This window comes from Rhodnius prolixus, unplaced genomic scaffold (genome assembly GCF_049639745.1).
Source record: "Rhodnius prolixus isolate KJV_2025 unplaced genomic scaffold, Rpr scaffold_30, whole genome shotgun sequence".
NCBI lineage: Eukaryota > Metazoa > Arthropoda > Insecta > Hemiptera > Reduviidae > Rhodnius > Rhodnius prolixus.
Genome location: NW_027411638.1, coordinates 1,136,376 through 1,157,973, shown reverse-complemented (window position 1 = coordinate 1,157,973; position 21,598 = coordinate 1,136,376). Strand labels below are relative to the sequence as shown.

Here is a 21,598-nt window from a genome sequence, read left to right as displayed (position 1 = left end):
GTGACTGGTGGAGGTCATTCCTCAGACTTTTGAAAATCTTAGGTGACTCAAGTCAAGGACTTATCTCATAGGATAAGTGTGAATTGAAGTTGTTTACACATATGTACATATAGGCTATATAGCCCAGGGTGGCTACGGATGGTTTAAGTCTTAAAGGGATAGTTTTAATACCCCTGAATAAGTGGTTTTTACAAATTGCTTTTAGGTATGACTTAAAAATCGGCAATCGCAAAATGATCGCATTCGATACCCATTTGGTTTACGGATCCAACGATTTTCCTAAACAAATGCATGTAACTATTTTACCCATTTTTTGAAATGTTTACCCAGGAAATTCATTTAAAAGCAATTTTGAAAGAGGGATGAAACACCCTCTAATGGAGCATTGCAGTGTGATGTAGTCTTATCACCTTTATAATATTATAGAAATAGTGCCACTTACTATATGACTTTTGAGTTACTTGTCATTGTCTAGACCAGAAAGTTGTCAATTTCCATTCATACAGGGTTTCATTTGAATTTGACCATAAAGTATGCTAGATCAATCATTATGGTTTGAAACTTTTCCGGTGAACTTTTTCGGGTCTTTGGGTCACTATGATTCACGCTTCTTACAGCAGAACCATTTTATTATATTGAATTTTAACATCAATAAAGTCAACTAACTTTTTATTACTAATTCTAAGTTGACAGGAAATTAAATTAAGTAAGTTGCAGCAGGATAAAGTCTTGCGAATGAATATACACAAAAGATTTATTAAGAATGTATTTTTATTTCTCTTTGCTTGAGACAAATTATTGCTTTCGGGTAGATTTTATTAAATTTGAGTTTTCATTGGGGATACAACTCTTTAGGTCCAAGGAAACGAAAAAGTGATTTTTAAAAACAGTTTACCTTGTAGACCTTAACTGTAACTTAAATGCAGAATAATCGCAAATTCCAGTTAAATATTTCGATTAGATGTTTCTAAAGTATTCCACAATTAATTTTTGAGATTTTCTTAAAAACGGCTCCTAAAATTTCCAGTAAACATTTCACAAGTGTTAATCTGAAACTGCATTTTCAATTTATTTGGGAAAATTCATTTTAGCGTAGTGCCTAAGAATGGATTAATATTAGGATTTTCTCCGAAGTGAGGTTCCAAAATATTATTTAGTACGACATTTGCAGAGAAAAGAACCAAGTTATCTGCTACAATTTCGAACGTAACAGAATCTGTTGCCCGGAAGTTTGTCTTTACTGGAGAATTTTTAGTTTTATGCGGTCAGGGCTTTGACAATGTACTTACTATATTCTACAGTACAGTGAGTAACAATAGATTCATCACTCTTATATGAAATATCATTCCAGGAAAGTCATATTTGAAGAGGGAAAAATGATGTTAGGTTTTCCTTAAAGTGACTACAGTGTACTAAGAATTAAATGTCATGAAAATATTGCGAGTTGGATAAAAATCATTTAATCAAATGTAAACCCTTCTTGAAGTTTTTGGGTGGATTTTGCCTTACTTATACTGAACACTCTTTTGTAGGCTTATCACTTTTCTTTTAATTTTTTCTTCTCTTTACCCCCTTTTGATTCGTGCTGATTTTCTATTTTGAGTTTTTATCTGAGTCAGAGTTTTGATGAGAAAATTGTATTTAGAAATTGGTTATGGTTGTCAGTATCACTCACAAAGAGAAAACCGCAAAAAGTTCTAAATTTTTATTTTGTTTAGTTGATTCTGCAGGATCCTACAAGAAGGATTTGGTCAAAATCGATCATCAGAGTTTACTAAAACAGTTTTTAAGTTTTCTATAATTTTCTAAAATGGCTCCAAATATTTTCTTTAAAGTTTGTAAGTTCAAAATACATGTAGATCTCTAACTTTTATTGAGAACGTTTTTTTAAGAAAATTTAATTTATAGGCGTTCTAAAGGAGGCGTGACTATGATCCCCTTTAGAATGCTAATTCAGTATATTGCACAGTTCTAACTCATGTGTAGTGTCAATAATAATCAAATTCGTGGTTACAATATCGAATCCTGACATTTTATATCGAGTTCTGACCGAAACTGCGAATTTAATGAATAATTTTTTCCTTATCAGTGAGGGTTTCCAGAATTTTTGGCTATTTTCTGTAAAATGGTTCGAATGATTTTTTTTTAGGTGAATATACAAATTATTCACTACTCACAAGTAGGTCTACAGTTTTGTGTAATGCAACCTACCAGGTATTCATTTTAGGAGAGTTCCGGCGGAGTAGAGATTTTCATTTTTTTATCTCGTTTTAGTGGGTTCTGTGATAAACTCTGAGGATACCATGCTTCCTTCAAGTATGTTTCCTTTTTTTTATGGTGAAGCTACATTGTGTGTTGAGATTGTCTACGCTAGGACTTACTTGGGAGCTAGATTGTGACTAGTTTCTGACTCGTGGTCGTGCGGACTGTACTGCTGTTGCTGCGAGGAAGGCTGGCGAGGTCTGCGGAGACGCCACAGGGCATCTCGCACCCGGTGCAGTCCGTGTCTGGCCGTCTTATCTTCGGACTTGCAATACCGGCTCCTCACCACTCACGTACTTAAATTTTACTCCCAAAAAAGTACTCCAAACTGGAGGTTTGACGCTACCTCCGTGAAGAGGTCCCCGGGTTATACCACTCCAAACTTACTATTCATATTTGTGGTTAATTTAATTTTTATTTGTTCAGGTTACTTGCTGCGTCTGTCTGACTTGGTATTCAAAATTAGAAAAGTAAAAAATAAAAAAATAAACTTAAAAAAAGGGAAAAATTCGACCCGTTTTCCACACAAAAAGAAAAGTCCCCTTTTTATAAAAGAAAAATTAGAAAACTGGGCCCCCAGCTGTTTTCTTAAAAGAAATGCATATTTCTCTGGACCCCTAACTTAGCCCCTACTCTTCAGAAACTGAAGTTTTTACTCGGCTTGACTGGGCATGCCCGACTTGTCGTCAAACCGAACTGCGCAGTGCCACACTCTACTTACACATCCTATATACACATATATAACATCGATTCTATCAGTAAAAACTCTTTCCAGTGCCCTTACACACTCCGTCTTAACTTCAATTATTACAATGTTTATACAATATTCTTTACACTAAACGAAAAATGTGTACCTCTCAAATACAGTTGGTTGGAAACTTAGTTACTTACCAAGTTTGTGGCTTAGATTTAAATTTGGATCTACGTAGTCAGGTAGCGAGTGACTTCTCCCCCTTGAACTTCAACAACACTCCCCTCCCACTTTTATTTATTTTCTAATTGTTTATACAAACAGGCTCTAGTCTACACCTTTTGCCACAAAAAGCTTGAAATTAAAAATAAATAAATAAAGTATCATAAACTAACAAAAATTAAAATATGCCTACAAATAAGGAAAATTACATTTATAAAATTAGATGTTTTTTAATTGTGCTCCAGAGTGGAGGGGTATTACCCCCTCCATTACCATTGCCTTACAAAGTGCCCGATACATTCTCGGTGCCATTCCCTTGAGCCATCGCCAGGTATATAAGGCAGGCTCTGTAATAACGAATAGAATTAAAAAATAAAATCTGCTGTAAACATTCACATCACGACTTTCACACTGTTTAAATCAGTACTCACTTTCCTCAGCAAAGTATGGGTATGTAAACAGGTAACGATTTCCAAAATGAAATGGCACGGATGAGTAGGCTGCACTCCTGATCAAACGAACATAACAATTTTCTTAGAAGAACGAGAGCGGTTAAGCCGGTGAATGTACGGAGGAGTTAAAATTGAGAAATTGAAGGATATAGGAAGGTTTTTGAAATTCAATGGCGTGGAATGGGGAGGCTCCAAAGAAGAAATGGCTGCGGAATTCAGAGAAAGCCACTTTAACGATAAGTATGACTGGAATGTGTGAGGGCCTCTGGGATCTCGAAGGTAAAATAGTTCATTAAACGTTTTAATTGGCCTTCGAGAGCCTCCAGAGAGGCCTCTATAAACCATACACCCATATTCAAAATTGGAAACCATTAGAGAAGATACGAGAAATTGGAGGGTTGACGAAGCTGATTTAACGTTTTAAGGGTAAGGATGGACCGTTTGGATATTTGAGCAACATGATTCTGCCGGGAAAGATATTTATCAAATATTATTACAAGATGTTTAACGGAAGGAAAAACTGGATCGAGGGTGATCAGGACAGAGTAGGAAGATGAGAGTGAGATTTACCATGGGTTTGATACCGATCAGTATGGCTTAGTTTTAGAGACATTTAACTTAAGCATGTAATGATCGACCCAATCTGATGCAAATCAGTCCTTCCTGAACTTTTGAAGAGACATTTTGCATTTTTGAGAATAAAATAAAATAGATCTGGAAATCATTAGAGCAGAAGTGATTTGACAATGTTGAATTGAGGTAGGAAAGGAGTTCATACAAAGAATGAAAAGTGTAGTTTTTTTTTGTTTTTTTTTTAGATCTATGTAGTATACATAGTGTTTTTAGGTGCCGTAGAAAACGAGACATTAAAATATGTCTCAATCCTCTTAAGCTATAGATGTATAATATTGGTCCACATAAAAACCTGTAATATTTTGTATAGTTATAAGATATATCGCTTAATAAGTAATCGATCTTCGATGCAATCCATGAATCGATTTAGTCTTGGTAGATTAGACTTCCAACACAGTTCTGTTTTCTCAGGTTACCAATCTGTCCGGTAGGACTATGTTTTATTATGCTTTTGAAATGAAGCTTCACTTCCTATTTAGAAAATTGCCGCATTCATAATATTTAAAAATGGAAACATCTGGAAGGGAAAAAACTGAGCATTTACTGGTCCTAAAAGGTATGTGAAGGATATTTTATCTGTACTTACTTTATATCAATTTGAGACCATATCAGTTTTGAGTTTTCAGTAATGCGACTTACTCGTCCCTCTTTGGCAACATCTCAGATAGTGACCACAGAACCGAGAGACCTTCCTGGCACATTACTCAATTCTTATCTCAAGAATGAAACAACATCGGTTGCCGGGGCGGAAACATTAGGATCTTCTACTCTGTTATTGCTGCCTCAGTGTTTCGGAAATATATATCTCGGCGAAACGTTCACCTCCTATATGTGTGTACACAATATATCTAGCCAAGTAGCCAAGGATGCAACCTTTAAAGTTAGCTTGCAAACAAATACGAACACAATGGATCTATCAACAGTGCCACTTGCCTCGAATGATATAGAACCAGGAGCTACGGTTGATCAGGTGAGAGAATTAATGTATTTGTAGAAAATATGTATGACTTGTACCTTCGTTGTCTTGGAGAAGGCAAGATCTTGCACGTTCAGAAGTACCTTTAAATGAATACAATAACATTAAATATCTACCCAGAGTGGGGGCAAACCCTCCGTGTACTCTTTTAACTTTACCAGAAAAAGAAAAACATTCAAATTTGGAAGTAAGTAGATCACTGTTTAGCATCCAGACTGTTATGTTCGCACACATTCTCGTAATCTATTATATAAAGAAACTCATTCTGACTGAAATTCACGCTCCCGATTAATTAGTCCTTAGTTCGTAACCAACCAAGGACTTGTTTAGAGTCCTAACCCTTCTCAATTGCGAAAATAGCTGGGACCTAGTTGTCGGTGTTGAACGTTAAAGCGGTCCTTAGTATCATAGTGTGAATAAGTATGAGAAAAGCTTAAAAGACACGACGCTGCATTGAGAGACTGGTATGATAAGGCATTATAGTAGAAATCAATGAAACGAAATCCGATAAATTGAGAGGTCACCTCATAAAACTGGTCTCAGAGAAGATAGTACTCACAGTAACAAGGTACAAGATAGTACAGTAACATGGGTATTTATTGCGCGTTTCAAAGATTTGGATTATGGTTTGTTTGTTAATTGTTTTCCTAAATTTTAAATACGTTTTACATTAAGAAAAATCTATGAATAAGCTAGCTGTAAAAAAGCTTTTTTGGCAAATTGGTCTTTGAGAAAAAGACAACAATATGTTGAAATATTTGTGGCAAAAAAAAACGACGCTGGAGAAGAAGACATTCGTAGAAACACACCAGAGAAAGGAGAACAGATACGTCCATTTAAATATTAGATCCCAACCTGCCACAGAAGTGGTGGGCGGACTGCTTCGAGCATATGATCACAAACTTATTTTTAAATTATATAAAGTATGCACAAATTTACTTCGTGAATCTTTTCTTTTTAGTGTATGAGCCTTGTGGTTCCCCCAAATTTCCCTAAATTAAGTGTCCGCTAATCCTTCCCTGTTCAATCTATTGTATTTACATACATTGGAAGGTATTAAGATCGCTAGAAATTTTTGATGTAGAAAATCGGTCATTTGTCCGTTTTTTGTGTGAGTATTTGTCGCCAGATTTGTTTTACTCTTACGAATGGGGCATAACCCCTGGTAGGTGAGCGCCAAGTATTTAATTTTTAAACCATATCACCAAATTAGAATTCATCTAGCATTATTTATTTAATTAAAGAACTGATTTGTATTTCATTTGTAGCTAATAAACCACGAGGTGAAGGAGTTTGGCGCTCACATCCTCATCTGCGAGATTAACTACTACTGTGGCAACCTAACAAGCGAACCTCTAACTTTTCGCAAGTTTTTTAAATTTGAAGTTCTAAAACCTTTAGATGTTAAAACGAAACTTTACACTGCAGAATCAAATGAGGTTTATCTTGAAGCTCAAGTGCAGAACATTACCTCTGGATCACTTATTCTTGAAAAAGTCTCGCTAGAAACTTCAGAATTATTTCGTGGTAAGGGCTTGATATCTGTTATTCAATGAAATAAAGAGAGTATGAAGCGCTAATAGCAAATGTATAAGGGAAAGTAAAATGGTTCCGTCGATTTGATAAGCTAAATTTGAATGCCTTATCTAGTTGCTGAACTAAACACATGCACCGAAGTTGGTGACCTAGAAGTGTCGAGTATGTCTTCAGGAGACAGCCGCCAGTTCTTGTACAGCCTTACTCCTGTCTGTGATCATCTCGCCAATGTCAAAGTTAGTATTTTTTTTCTTTTTTTGTTAAAAGATCAATGCCATTCCGAACAGGGCTACAGACATTGATGACTTATCTTTGTACGCAGGTTCTTTCCAAAACTACTTACATCGGCAAGTTGGATATAGTGTGGAAAACTAATTTAGGTGAGAAAGGTCGACTTCAGACATCCCAGTTGCAGAGAAGTCCTCCCGATCTGGGGGAAATTCATTTATCAGTTGACCAAGTACCGGCTATAGTCCTACTCGAAGAAGCTTTCAATTTCACATTTTCACTATCTAACACCTCGTAAGTTTTAGTGCGTCAATTATTTTGTGTTGTAATTCTTGCCAGCGGCAGATACTGGTTTGATTTCTGTCCTATTAATTGGGTCATTGGAGTGTGTGATAGTCTAGATAGAGATAATTGAAGTCAAGCTAAGATTAAAATAATCAGTGAAGTCACACTTCTAGATGACTGATTTTACCAAGTCTTTGTATTAGATGAGCACTAAAATTAGATTTTTTCCCTCATCATATGCGCCTAATACTAGTATTTTCGGAGTAACCTCATCATATCAAATAATTTGACAAGTACGTAGTACTTCCTTGTATAGATGTGAGAGGAAGAAAAAATTACAGTTTGTGTTTCTAAAGAAGGAACCTCTTCTGAATCCATCCCCAAGTCTGATTTTTACAAATTATTTTAAAATGAATATGTCACTATTATTTTCATGAAACACCGTTCGGTTGAAATCTTAGCACTCTTAATCTTAATATTCTGTAGAGTGGTTCAATGGCTCCCACCTTTACATCTTTGAAAAAGTATAAATTAGGTGAGGACAGTGTTGCATAAACTATGTTACAACTCAACTGCTGCTTTCTACCAACTTCTAAAAAATCAACCGAACGGTGTTTCATGAAAATAATAGTGACATAATACTAATAGGAGAAGTGGATTCATTGGCGAAACGAGAGGCAGGTCAATGCTTTAATTGCCACTAAACGTGTTTCCAGTTGGTGCAAGGGCGAAATTTGTGAAAAAGGTTTGTGCGTTTTATAGAACTGTGAAAAAGTAATTCATCATGAATTCGTGCCTGATGGACTTTCCATCCACTTCTACAACGAAAAAGTAGATAGAACGTACTTAAAACACCCCACAAGATCAAACTAGATAACACTCGGTCACACTCCTGCCAAAGTATGGGAAAAGTTTGTTTCATGGCATTCAATTTTTTCATTATCATTATTTTAATGGTACATAGTATGTTTCTTTGAGGTAGCTATAAATGCTGCGGTTAAGACCAGTGTTGATTAATTTTAATTTCCATCAGAATTCCTTTTGAGGTAGAAATATATTTAATGTTGAAAGAGATATTCACCGGAAGATGAACTTAGACTCCCCTCTAAATTGCCATATTGTACGATTTTAACTCCTCTATAAATGAATTACCATCAACTTTGTAGCTACATTCCGTCTTTAAAGAATCGTGATGTATCAGAATTGGGAATTTCCTGAAGGGTTTTTAGGTTCCCGCAGTTTTATCGAGAAAACAACACCAGCATTTTTTTTCCAAAAACTTATCTGTTTTTTTAAAAACCTATCACTTTTGTTGGGAATTTATGCGTAATAATTGGTTCATCGAGAGAGCTAGTTTTCCTCCCATTCATTAAAAAGTGCTGATTTCATTGCAGTAAAGGTTGCCTCACCTGAATAATTCTGAATATGTGTATTACAATAAGAGATGTGAATGTTTCATACCAGAGTTTCCAATGAACCTGCATATTACTGTTTATTTCTAGTGAACGGACAATGGAGATGGTTCTGTACCTAGACAAGTGTTCTAATTTCGCATGGTGCTCCTCGTCCGGCAAGACGGTGGGAGTTGTGGCGCCTGGACAGTCAGTGTCAATCGTAATCAAGATTATTCCACTTATGCTTGGTTTACAGGTAAAGCATATAATGTAAATACTTTGTTGTGATTCGTGATATTACAGGAAGATCTCCACAAAATTAATGAAGTGAATTTCGCATAAAAGAAGCAGTACCTGAAGGTGCACATAAAGAAAGTATGGTAGGTACTTTCTTTTACTAAGGGTTGGAAGTTTAATAAAAGAAGAAAATTTACGTAAATTTGTCATATGTGAGAAAATATTATTACGGCAATAAAACTTGATCATAATCACTCAAGGACATGAGGTAAAATAGTAAAAGAAAAATAAAATAAAATCGATTTTGAGGGAGCTGATAAGAAGGTACACACACGAGTATATATATTGTATGTATCTGTACATAATGAATTGGGCAAAGTGCATCCTGCCTATTATCGGAATGGTAAATTAAAATCTACAGCCATTACGTGTTAAGTCTACTTTATTACTATTCCATAAACAACTCAAGCACCCTCAACCAGTTCTTCGGGAAAGTTAATGATTAATCCGTATTTTTTAGAGCATATCAGGCATACGAGTTGAAGATCCATTTCTGAAAAGAATGTACGAGTTCGACAACGTGTCTAGCGTGTATGTAGTGCAATCTCTGTGATCGGCAGCTAATATTACAAATAATTCATTTTTAATGATCAAGGTAAGTTGCTTTAATTTGCAATTGTTCATTTACTTTTTCTTATTTCCATTGTATACTTGTTATTTTTTCAAAATTTAGTTTTTATTGTTACTGTATGTTTTGGATCCGAAATAAAGGAAATCATTTTTTTTTAAATTACCAAGCCAACAATTTATTTGTTCGAAGAAAATTTATTTTGAGGCGATTATACTGGAAAGGCTAAAGTTGTAACACATCTGTTTGTGGATGTATGTAGGCGTATTCACTAATGTTTGATAATTCTTCTAGAGGATATTAGATATTAACTTCTTTTAAAAAGCAGAGAATCATGTCATCTCATTGACCATTTATTTTGATCAATCTGTACATCTGCGACAACTAAAAATGAGTAAATTGCAGTAAGAGTAGTCGACTGAGAATTAATTTTTGTTTCAATAGGTGAAGGCAGGGGTACTGAATAGCTCCAGGTGCTGTGAAGGCGTCTTCATTTAAGTGTAACAACAGAGAGTGAAACTTGGTACTTTTTTACAATTACAACAAATACAGAGATACTTCGCTTACTATTAAGGTGCTTTGCCTAGTTAGAGGAAATCTCAAGCGCTCTGTACAGAATATTCATTTTCGCTTAATTATTTGTTTTAATTTTTGAAGTTTTATGTATCACTTATAAAGTGCTACACTATAACGCACTTTGACAAATGCATTTACATTTGCTGAAGGTTCTAGCAAAAAATGTCCCTTTCAAAATGCAATCACGCTGTTCGAAATGTAAGATGAGCATTGGTACATTAATTTACGCCTTTCGCAATAAACTCATTTCAGCCAGTTTCAGCATTAGCTGAAATTCCACGGACATGCGATGACATTATAATAGATGTACGATTTCTTAGGGCATGACATCTAATAAATCGGTCTTCAAGTGCTCCAGTTACTTTCGGTTGACCTCAACCTTGTCCAGCCAGTGCAAAGGCCTGTTTGGTGATTAGGTTTGGATGATTCTAGTAGAGGTTGGTCTCAGACAAGTCAGTAGCTACTGACTACGTCCAATTTTACTAGGACTGTATGTTGAGTTTTAACATTTTATTTAGAAATAATCTTTATTTTTTGGGGGGAACAAGAATTGCTGAAAGAGATAGAAGTTCAGTGAGTGTGAACAAAGTTCTTGTTTGTAATCGTTTCAAAATATAGTAAAGTGCAATTTTCAAAGTGTGTCATTTTCTTTGTAGAGCAGTGTATTTCTAGTAAGACTGCATGATATGATTTGTATAGATAAGTTTTTAAAATGTAAATCCTTGTAAAATGTATCTATATTGTAAATATGTTGAAACATACCAAATAAAATATCTTTAATTCTCAATGTAGATGATAGAAGTGGCTATAAAGTCAAACCCACTGCGGTCTAAATGATCAAGTGACAGTGTTTTATGGATAATGTAGTTACCTTTTTGGAGAATGTAGAAGTTATAAATGTGTAAGGGTGCTTGTATATTATTTTAGAGGTTGCTTGTGGGTGTTTCTAAGCACAAATTCTTTTCCCACAATGCATAGTATACGTATGTCAGTGAAAGAGTATTAACAAGGATTCTTTCATTCCTCCTCAGGAAAGGTAACCCTTTTCAGTTTTCAGAAGCTTGATTATTCATCTGTTATCAGGTCCAAGTCCTACACCTCAGCTAATACCAAGTTTAGCACAAAACTCCAATTCCGGGCCTAATCCATAATAGATTCGCAGAGCTGAAGAAACAACCAAAGCTTCTTCACCGCCATCATCCTGATCTTCCTTTCCTCACAATCCCTAACAGTCCGATTATTCTTATTCTTTACGGTGTGTAACGCCTCCAAATTCATGTCATATTATCAGTTAATATTTGCGTTTAATGCTTAGTTTCAAAATTTTTGAATACCTTCTTTTATGGGCATTGAGAGTAAGGAATCCAGCAATAGGGTTGCTGAGGAGGAAAGAAAAGAAAAAACATACAAACAACGTAGAAAGCACAGCTTTATAAACACCAAAACAACAAATCAGAAATTCTGATATAAAAGTCAGTTCAATTTATGTTCTTTAATAAAGTAGAGAGGTGACTCCACCAAGTGGCAATTGCAATTTGAGGATCAATTTCTCGGTTCCAGCACTAGTCCTCTAGTGTCAGTAGGGTACATAAGTATATTATACACTTGCTTTAGGGGCTGGACATCGCTCTTGTATTTAAGCTTGAAGTTCTGGAGAATCTTGGCCATTGCGATCAGCATACTCTGTTCAGCATATCTCCTTCCTACAAGTTCATCAAATTACAATTCAAGTAAAATAATTATGTTGCATAGTTTGGGAGAGAGGAAGCAACTAAATTATTATAGAAAAAAAACTAATTGGCTCAATTTAAGCCTATTAAATCTCTGAATGAGTTAACTTAGTCGAATAGTGTTGACGTAAGTTAAATTGCTTTTTCGGGGAAAAAGTTGCTGGTGGAAGATGTAAACAATTGTGTCGGATTGGCAGCACATTAGTGAATTCCTAAAAGTTTTAGTTACAGTTAATATTATATAGACAGTAATATTACGTGCAGAACCTTGATATCAGAAAACCTAGTAGAACCTGAACCACGTATAAAACCATATGAAATTTGGACGGCGCTATATTTACTGAAATTCAATAGTAAACGCTGTGACAAAAAACTAATAAATCATATTGAATTCATAGGATTTTTAGTGAGAAATTTTAGAATTATCACGTAAACTGCAAGTCAAATTGAGGTTCCTGACATTTGTACTTACAGACATTCAAAATTTATTTTTGCTGTATTTACAGTGAAATAAATAACATATCAATATAAATGATAGAGCTGTAAAATGTTCTGATTAGTCACTTCACAGGCATGCTAGAAGTTACCGCTTTCTTCAGTGTTACATAGGTAGTAAATCTGAAAATTCTATTCATTTGGCACATTATAGATATGCTCAAGGTTGCATACCATAATTCCCTAAGAACTCCAAAAAAATCAATTTTCCAAGGAAAACTAAATGCATAAAAGGAAATATAGGCAGGTTTGTATAGATAGTAGCAGTACTATTCAGTATTGCCGGACTTCCAGTTGAAGATTTACCAACGTAACTAGGATTAGAAACGAATATAGTGTAAAAGAAATTTGAGCTTACTTTGAGTTGAATTGATTATTGAATTGAAAATCTTAAGAGGTAATATGAACTGCAAATGCTGATGGTTTTCTTCAAAGAGTTTTGTTGACAACTGAAGACGGGGAGGATTTTGTGAGGGGAGATGGATGAGATTCCAATCAATACATCAATGTACGGACTGCAATGCCTACTCAACTGAGGTATGAACCTCAGAGCAAGAAACATCTTGATGAGAACCATATTCTAGAATTCCTTAGCGAAATGGACCTGTAGAGGTGCTACTACAAAACAAAATCTGTAAACTCACCCTAAATAAAATGTATACATACCGATACATGTTCTTGTGCCATGCCCAAATGGTATCAATATGAATGGATTAGCTTTTTGGCTGTTCTCACTTCTGGACCATCTTTCCGGCAGAACTTCTGATGGCCGATAGTACTCCTTGTCAGATTTTAGCAGGACAACCATATTCAGGTTTACATGTTCCTAAAATATTTACCCTTATTGTTTTTAATTTAGCAGGTGACACAAATATTAAAATTTTGTCTTTCTGCCATTTTCTGTTTTCGAGTTATAAGACAGACACATTCACAAACCATTTCAAAACCTTTTTTTTCATATTCAGCGTACTTCAAAATATATAATTCCAGTAATATGTCATTAGAGAAATTCTGCACGAATGCAACATTTCTTCTAACAAGAGATAAAAATTAAGTCTAAATTTCGTTGAGGTAGTTAAGTGAAGTGCCGACTAAAGTTCATATCGGATCCAATAGTGGAGCTTAATAGAACTTCCAAGTTTTTTCTGACTTCGGGGACCTCAAATATTCTTCAAAAATTCAAGTTATGGATTTATGAACATAAATGACCTTGAGATGTGGTCAGAGGCGAATACCAAGCACTTGACTGTAAATTTTTCATAAATAAGATAACATCTAAGACAAGGAAACGAATTCCAATATCACATTCGTCTTACTTTGATGGACCACTCCTCTAACCAGTTCAGCTATCGCAGTGAAAACTCGATTTCATAAATTTAACACGTTCACAATACTTGTAGTAAGTGAAAGTTACACCTTTTTTTTAACTCAAATTGTTCATTTTCATGTATGTATACAGTTTTCAAGGAAAGGTGAATTCTATTTCTTACTTCTGCAGGAATGTGGTATCCTGAGAGGTCCAGTCCCTGATCCAAAATTCTTGAAATTTCCGTTCCATTAGGATACAATCTGCAATATAATAACTCAAAATTAGATGTGAAACAATAAGATTAATATCTACTGGAATGATTACTTCTAATTGACAACTTTGCTGTAAAAATTTAATCATACTGAACGTTCAGTTATTCCTAACATGTAATTCAGGTGTCGTAAGTAAGAAATGAGTTTAATTAGAATATAAAGTTTAAAGAAACTCTTTAATTTGTTAGTTGAACGTTAAGACCATCTGAAAATATCTGATGCGAAACACTCGCATGATTTTCTCTTATTCTGTAAAGAATCACAAAATTCCGTTTAGTAGATTTCGGCTGAAAAATGCGTAAAGGAGGTGATGTTAGTATCCAAACAAATTCGAGCTTAATGCAGTATGTTCACATTCATACCCCCACAGACCATTGACTAGCATGTACATGTAACTTCCAAAGAAATCACAATTTTTGAAATTTCGCTAAAAGGTCACAAAAAGCTTACCTCAAAGTTTCTTTTATTAAACCTCTGGAATAGATCAATTTGTCTAGTGTTTTTGAGGTAATCGGAGCATCCTTGCTGACAAACTTCGAAGTTTCTTCATATACTTTCTTCTGTATCTCAGGCTCGTTAGCCATTATGTACAGACAGAATATGGTGGTAGGTACAATCTATAACATTATTTTGTTTAAAGTATGGAATTACTGTTTAAAGATTATGATAATGCTACCAAGAGAAACAAAAAACTTGGAGTGAAACGCACAGTTTTTACTACAATTCTATCTAAAAGTTCTATTCGTTCTTCAAGCTTTAAATTTTTTACTAAATCATTGGTTCACATAACAATTTACTAACTTCTTTGTGTCAATCAATAAGTTTGTTATAAAGAAGTTGGGCGATAGCAAACAAAACTGAAGAGATAGAGAAAAAAAAAGAAAAGAAGGAAACAAATCACCATCTAAATCGACATGAGAAAATAATGTATTATTACATTACAGTGCGGTATCAATCCTCGCAATGTGAGAGTAAAGTTAAAGTAATACTAGTATCATCTTCGTTCTTTCTATATAAAATAAGGTAGATCTCAAGCATTATTACCAGCATCAGTGATGAGGTTTACTGGTTTTATAGGCCGTTATCGGCGCCTATAATACGAAGGTTTTATAGTGTTATCCGATAAGCTGTTTTGCGACTTTGCTGAATAGATTTTTCAGTTTTCCGTGTTCTCAAGAACAGCTCCCACTTTGCGCTTTCAAAGGCAATCTTAACACAATGTAAGGTTATTTCAGCTTATAATATTAAACTTTTAATTATACGTAGGTCTGAAGAAAATTGGGTAAGTGAAATTAGATTTTGGAGGATAGCCATTCTGTGTATGTGTACATATATATATATATTTATAAAAGATAGCATTTTTTATAAATATTAACACTAACTGATACAAACATAGGCCTATCACTTTTTTGACACATTTTTAAATTATTTGTAGGAAACCTGTGTAGGATTGTCGTGCGAGTTTATAGAAGGAAAGAAAACAACAGAAAGCAGTATGTTCACATACATACCATTGGCTAGCATGTACTTGTACTTCCAGAGAAATCGCAATTTTTGAAATTTCGCTAATTAGGTCACTAAAGGCTTAAGCGATTGTAACTCTAAGCCTGAACTTACAACTTATTTAATATAGTGTACTATTTCACATGTAGTAAAAGAAAATGTGTAAATTAGAATTGTAATAACTACACTTATACGAAATTATTTAGCGACAATCTGATATTAATCCTGAATGAAGATAGACTTACAGTGGACAAACTGTCAGTGAACAAGGACTGCATCAGTACTAGGATATCCTTCCTTGTGAGAGTTTTATTGTTAGTCAGTTGCCTCATGAGGTAGTAGGAATCTTCCTCAGCGTCCTCTGACAAAGGGTTCTTATCAATTGCTTCTAAAGCCTCAGCGGTGAATCTTTTAATCTCTCTAAATATTTAATATATATATATATACATTCGGTGAATAAAAAAGAAAACCTAGATTATATAAAATGTAAATTTTTTGGAAAACTTGTTGTGAGCAGATGAGAGAGATGACGATCTTTAAATGATTAAACAATTCTCTGTTATACTTTTCACTTTAGACGAGAAAAAAATACAGACTTTTTTCGCGTTGGTTACTGTTTTCTTTGGATAAAAAATAACTTTTTTCGAATTTGATTTGAACGGCAAATATTCAGGCTAAGCGTGTTTGAAGAAGATACGAGTTACCGATACACTGCGTAACAGTCGTATTGTAACCAAAGATGATACTAACGTTTTGTTTGAAGTAGACCTTCTCAATCATTTTTACATAGAGTAACTTTACTTTTCCAAGAGTTAACAGAGGGCTAAAAAGAATCAATATCCAAAAACCAAATTAGCGCATGCAAATTTTGTTCTATTTATGTTTGATTATCCTCGTTGAACAAGATTTAACGCGCAGACCGTCATTTGAGAAGGCCTACATTTTCTTCCTGGGAGCTTCTTACAGCCCCACAATACGGTGAGATGAACATTGTTGTCTGTAACGGAAGAACACTGTCCGGAGGCCGGCAGTGCACTGAATAAGTCTCCAGGTGCCAATAACTTCAGAGGTGCCTGAAGTTTAAAAAAAAAAATCGGTGATTGATGAAAAATCTGAAAACTGTAAAAACCACGACAAAAGTGCTTGTAACGGCGAATAGAATCACAGAAAAAATCTGCTTCCTGTTTTTAATAAAAGGCATGGTTTTCCTAGTTTTTGTTTTTTGTTGTTTTTTTCAGTTATGGTTTAATTTATTTATTTTCTAAATAGAATAATTTTTAAAATATATCAATATTTCTATTTTACTAAATTCCATTATGCAGCTCACCGACTGTCAGCCTGAATAATTACAGATCGCATGTGTCTAGTATGACTAGTACTACTAACTTGATGATATGGTTTTCTGATTCCACCAGGCAGTTCCATTTTGGTAAATTGAAGTATTTGTACAAGCTAGTTGAGAATCTGAGGTGGGTAGACATATAGAAGACAGCACGGTTGGCCTTCAGTATGGGATCTGCCACTTTCTCATTCTCCTCCAAGAAGCCCATCCTTTTGCCAAAGCACATAGCTCCTGCAGCTAAATTAGATTTTATCAACATTTAAGTTTATGGGTAAAAATAAAACAAAGTGGTACAGTTCAGTAAGATTTAAAAAAAAATAATGCTACCAGTTGAACTTTGAACATGGTCACATTTCAGCTAATACTAGGGTTCCATTTTACGGGATACTTTTTATTTGCGATGGATTTACATAAAAAAATGACGTTCTACTTTTCCTTTAAACCTAGTACTCACACTACGCACATCTGGATCTAGTATTACTTTTGTTTCCGGGAAAATTCATTCGAGAGGATTTCTGAGAGAACTGATGCTATCTAAACCGTCATTTCTATTAATATGTATTACTTTCCTGATTTTTACATAATATTAATACCATATTTGTGGTATTTCAATGGATCGGAAATGCGACTTTACTAAATAATTTTTGTCCAATATTTCTTTTTTGTTTTGTTTTAGTATTCTCAAAACACCTACAACTATGTTCTTTATACTCCATTATCCCCATTAAATTCATCGCTATGGAAATGTTACTGAAAAATTTCTTTTAAGCGTATTTCCAAATTACATTTAGTAAACATTTGTAAAAAGTTTAAAGAAAATGGGTAAGTTAGACACAACTGCAGTGAGAAAGAAAGTTCTCAATAAGAAAGTAAAAGTGGTATATATTAATCTAATACACCTCTCTTGAATACAAAAACGAAACCAAACAGAAATTGGGGAAAAAAATGCATATGTATGATGGTTAAAAGTTCGCAATGGAGACGGAATACCACTTTTTTTACGTTTGAAATTATACAACTAGTTTCCGGTCAGTTCTCACGACATTGTCATGGGGACAATCTGCAGTTAAAAAAAAAAAATTTTAAGTGCATACACAACTTCATAAATGTTAGTTATTTAATAGAAGTCTCCAGATAAATATAAACATATATATTTCGCCATTTTGCTAGGTAAAAACAAGGCTTACATTCTAGAGTCCAAGCTCCCAAATGTGTCATAAAATTTGGTACTGTGTTGTCTTTAGTTCTGGATGACTTTATCTTCTTAATAAGAGCATCTGTGGCGGACTCGATGCCACCTGTAAAATGCGCCATGCCGCTTCGTGTCAGCATAATAGTTTTCAGTGCGTTCCTCAGCTTGTACCATTCTTCACCGTTGCTGTAAACGTAATAGATATGTACTAGAATGTATGAGAATGTCTCATAATTTATAACGGCTCAAACAAAGTTTTTTTTTTAATAACTTGAAATCTAGCTTAGGATTTACATAAATAAATCAGCTTCAAATTCAAACTTCTTCGGTGACTGAACATAGTGTGACATAGATTAGCAGAAGTCTTACATTTTTCTTTTCAAGTTGATTAATAAAACTCTGATTTATGAAAATCCGAAACCGGTCAGAAATTTAGGAAACATGCTTTGTAGTATCGGTTAAAATCCTGTGAAATGCTCATAAAAGGAAAAAATTATCAGACAAATGTAGCAACCCGACGGAGGTATAGAAAAAAGCTCTTTGCTTGAATTCAAGCGGAAATATGTTGGGTGCCGTAACCAATCATTCACTGCTCATTGCTAGTATCTCAAATTGCAACTCTAGTAATGTGACTACTTACCATTTGTGCTCTCAGTTTTGTGGGAAATGATTTCTCATAAACGTATTAGTTACGAAAAGTAATTAAGCTACCATTAATTGGTAATGGATTGCACGGGTCTGCAAAACACCTGAGAAGTTATGATAGATACTTACGTGTTTCCAAGCCCTAAGGAGGCGTCAGTTTTTTGCCTGAAAAGCTGCACAGTCTCCTGCAGTGGTCTGATCTCCGGGGTTCTGCTCTCTGTCGCGTAAATAGTGCTGACGTCGTTGGGTGAGAAGAGGTGGATGATGCTTTCCGCACCGAGTCTCTGCTTGACGACCGGCCCGTACTTGGCGTGCAGCTGGTCCAGCGTCTCATGGTAGTTGCTCTGTTCATCTAGTCCTGCATTAAATTCCTATTAGATTAATGTAATTCTAAAGAGACGGACCCTTCGTAGGGAGAATATCTCAACAGAGCCAGTCACCTTACTTTGGGCATTTATTTTTGTATTTTCTCTAAAACGGCTCTAATGATTTCCTTTAAATTTTTCTTGATGTACAAAACATACGTCAAGATGCATCACTTTTATTTAAAACATTTTTCTGGTAAGGTTGAGTGGGTTATACAGTTCGCACAAAACAATCTCCGATAACCACTCCCTCAACATTTTTTTTAACTCTCGACAAAAACTCACTGCTTCTTAAAGCACAGATCTCATCACATACGAATTTAAAGTAGATCATGTTTTCACTATATAAGTTTTATTAGCAACTTTTTGCCTGCAAAAAGTCTAAAATTGAAGAGATGCGTTCACCAGAAGTTCGTCTTGGCTAAATTATTCTTCGGTTTTTGGCAATTTTCACTAAAATGACTCAATTGTTTATTATACTTTTCATATCCACTTAATACCTATAGAATTATCATTTTTATTTGAAACATTATTTTAGCGAATTAAACTTTAGTGGATTTCGGGAGGGATGTTAGGCTTAAAAGTGAACTTTTACGTTGGCGCCATTGAGTATTACTGAACCCGTTGAGATAGGCCAGTAGAATTCTCACGCATACCAGTCAAAATAGTGGCCTTCATAAACTGAAATGAGATGTTACTTTACCACGTAAGGAAAGTCACTAAAGGTAACGCGAAAGCATTGAATGTGCTTAAATCCACAGCGCAAGGGCTTACGAAACGGGTCGTGGAACGTTTTCCATTTAAATCACGCATTTAGGTGGAGCATGCCAGTTTTGTAAAATGTGATCAAAATTGTTCGCTTCTGTCCGGTGACTATGAGATCAACACTCAAAAATATTCTCTCGGTTGAGTTAAAGTCCTCTTAACGCTAAGAGGAATTATTGATGGATTATTGTTGGAGGAAGAGAAATTCTTCTTGTAGAAGATTACGATAATTTTAAAGCAATTTTCTTGAATGACAATCTCTAGGATTACGTAGATTTCTCTAGAAGTTTTTGTTAGCTTCGGTGCCACCAGAGGAGGCCACATTGAGGTTATGGTCAAGTAGAAGTATCACTTTACAAAATTGATTTTCCAGTTATATTTTAGAATTTTCTCAAAAATGGTTCCTACGATTTTCTTTAACTTAGTGGGCTAATTGCACATTCGTTCATTTATAACTTTTATTGGAAACATTTTTCCAGAAAAATTTTATTAAGGGCATTTCTGGGAAAGAGGGTGGTTAGGTTTTCTTCTAAGTTATACTGTTTATTGAATTTGATTTTCACCTGCACAATATAATAATAATAATTTGAGTTGATGAAAATTGGCTGACCGAGAGTGCTACTTTACCGGATAGAATTTTCCGTAATCTAAGATTTTATCGCAAACGGCTCCTACCAATTTATAATATCGTGTAGATTACAAAAATTGCAGTAAGAGAAAATCAGGTGTGTTTTTATTGTTTAGGGCCGGGGTGAGCAACCTTTTTAATCAATGGGCCAATTTAAATTTTAATTTTTTTTTTGCGGGCCGCACATAGATTAACTCTTACTAATAATTTACGAAACGTCCGTATTGCATGTTTGAACAAGTCACCGACAAGTGTGTATCTCGTCACAAAAAAGTCGCGCAGACGCGGCGCGTTCGTATTGCATGTTTAAAAACGTCGTCGACAAGTAACTCGCCATAAAAAAATATTTCGGTTTAGTATGTACTACCATTTTATTATAATTAATTTTATAACAATATATTGATGGGAGAAAGTCGATAAAATAAATTCAATTTTAGAAATGCTTGGCGGGCCGCGTGTTGCTCATCCCTGGTTTAGGGTGTTACTTTGGTAGTCAATCAAATGTTTAGTTGCGCTATTACAAACTTAACAATGACTAAATAATGTGGAAGGAAGAAAGGACCGAAGACAAACCGACTTTAGAATAACAGTGTAAAAATGTTATCTGGTCAATAATCCCTGAAGATGACCTTGTCCCTACTTCGAAAGCTCGGTAAAATAAGAAAATAATGACTGAAATTAGCATTATTCTCTCTTCCTTCTGGATTAATGAATCAGATTCCAAAAAAAATGAACAATAAATTATGAAGAATTGCATCATACTTACGTCAGGTGAATACTACTTTTTTGTAAATAGAGCTTTGGTATTTAACGCAAATAAGGCCTAGAAGCTATGAAATCGTTCTTACCTAGTTTGTAGCGCCATAGACTGCCAAGAAATGGTAAGTTGACAGGTCCTGGTATTTTTCTAGTACTGCTTGCTCTTTTTAGATATTTTAACATTGTTGTTTTGGTAACTAAAGGAAGCTAGTAGCCAAGAATATTGATATTATTCACTATCTGTAATAATTATCAATCTATCGTCTTATTGGTAATCAAATATTGTTTTCTCTCTCACTCTCTCTTTTCTTCATTATCAGCATCGTTCTGGACCAATAGAACCTTTCATTACTAGATCTAATAACTTCTTACGTCATAGATGTCAAACAATTTCCATCTAACGTGAATTATGTACTGTCACTTTCTCTTACTGAAATTTGTTCCACTTATATTTTCTCAAATCTTGACATTTT

At 34.6% G+C, this 21,598-nt stretch overlaps 2 protein-coding genes across 2 annotated transcripts; one reads left to right on the top strand and one right to left on the bottom strand.

The window, feature by feature from the left end:
* The first annotated feature begins 4,653 nt into the window (after window positions 1–4,653).
* On the top strand, window positions 4,654–10,907 carry LOC141462296 (trafficking protein particle complex subunit 13). The gene is made up of 8 exons (XM_074144019.1): window positions 4,654–4,816; window positions 4,887–5,230; window positions 6,505–6,763; window positions 6,887–7,008; window positions 7,095–7,294; window positions 8,788–8,935; window positions 9,437–9,571; window positions 9,989–10,907. Exons 1-7 carry the CDS (start codon window positions 4,768–4,770, stop codon window positions 9,527–9,529), a joined length of 1,215 nt encoding a protein of 404 aa, XP_074000120.1. The 5' UTR covers window positions 4,654–4,767; the 3' UTR covers window positions 9,530–9,571; window positions 9,989–10,907.
* A 629-nt stretch (window positions 10,908–11,536) lies between these two features.
* Window positions 11,537–21,373, bottom strand: LOC141462295 (probable cytochrome P450 CYP44). Its single transcript, XM_074144018.1, has 9 exons — window positions 21,215–21,373; window positions 18,738–18,966; window positions 17,959–18,149; window positions 16,816–17,008; window positions 15,675–15,849; window positions 14,377–14,543; window positions 13,836–13,914; window positions 13,012–13,171; window positions 11,537–11,823 (listed from the first exon to the last, which is right to left on the bottom strand). Exons 1-9 carry the CDS (start codon window positions 21,306–21,308, stop codon window positions 11,663–11,665), a joined length of 1,449 nt encoding a protein of 482 aa, XP_074000119.1. The 5' UTR covers window positions 21,309–21,373; the 3' UTR covers window positions 11,537–11,662.
* Window positions 21,374–21,598: the final 225 nt, after the last annotated feature.

Bases quoted from the DNA above. Each gene is read 5' to 3' on its own strand.
- LOC141462295 (XM_074144018.1), bottom strand. From the start codon at position 21,308: ATGTTAAAATATCTAAAAAGAGCAAGCAGTACTAGAAAAATACCAGGA. The intron at 13,172-13,835 runs GTAAGAAATAGA...TAAATATTTTAG, and splicing joins GATACCACATTCCTGCAGAA to GAACATGTAAACCTGAATAT. The intron at 11,824-13,011 runs GTATGTATACAT...ATGAACTTGTAG, and splicing joins TGGCACAAGAACATGTATCG to GAAGGAGATATGCTGAACAG.
- LOC141462296 (XM_074144019.1), top strand. From the start codon at position 4,768: ATGGAAACATCTGGAAGGGAAAAAACTGAGCATTTACTGGTCCTAAAA. The intron at 4,817-4,886 runs GTATGTGAAGGA...TTGAGTTTTCAG, and splicing joins GCATTTACTGGTCCTAAAAG to TAATGCGACTTACTCGTCCC. The intron at 5,231-6,504 runs GTGAGAGAATTA...TTTCATTTGTAG, and splicing joins CAGGAGCTACGGTTGATCAG to CTAATAAACCACGAGGTGAA.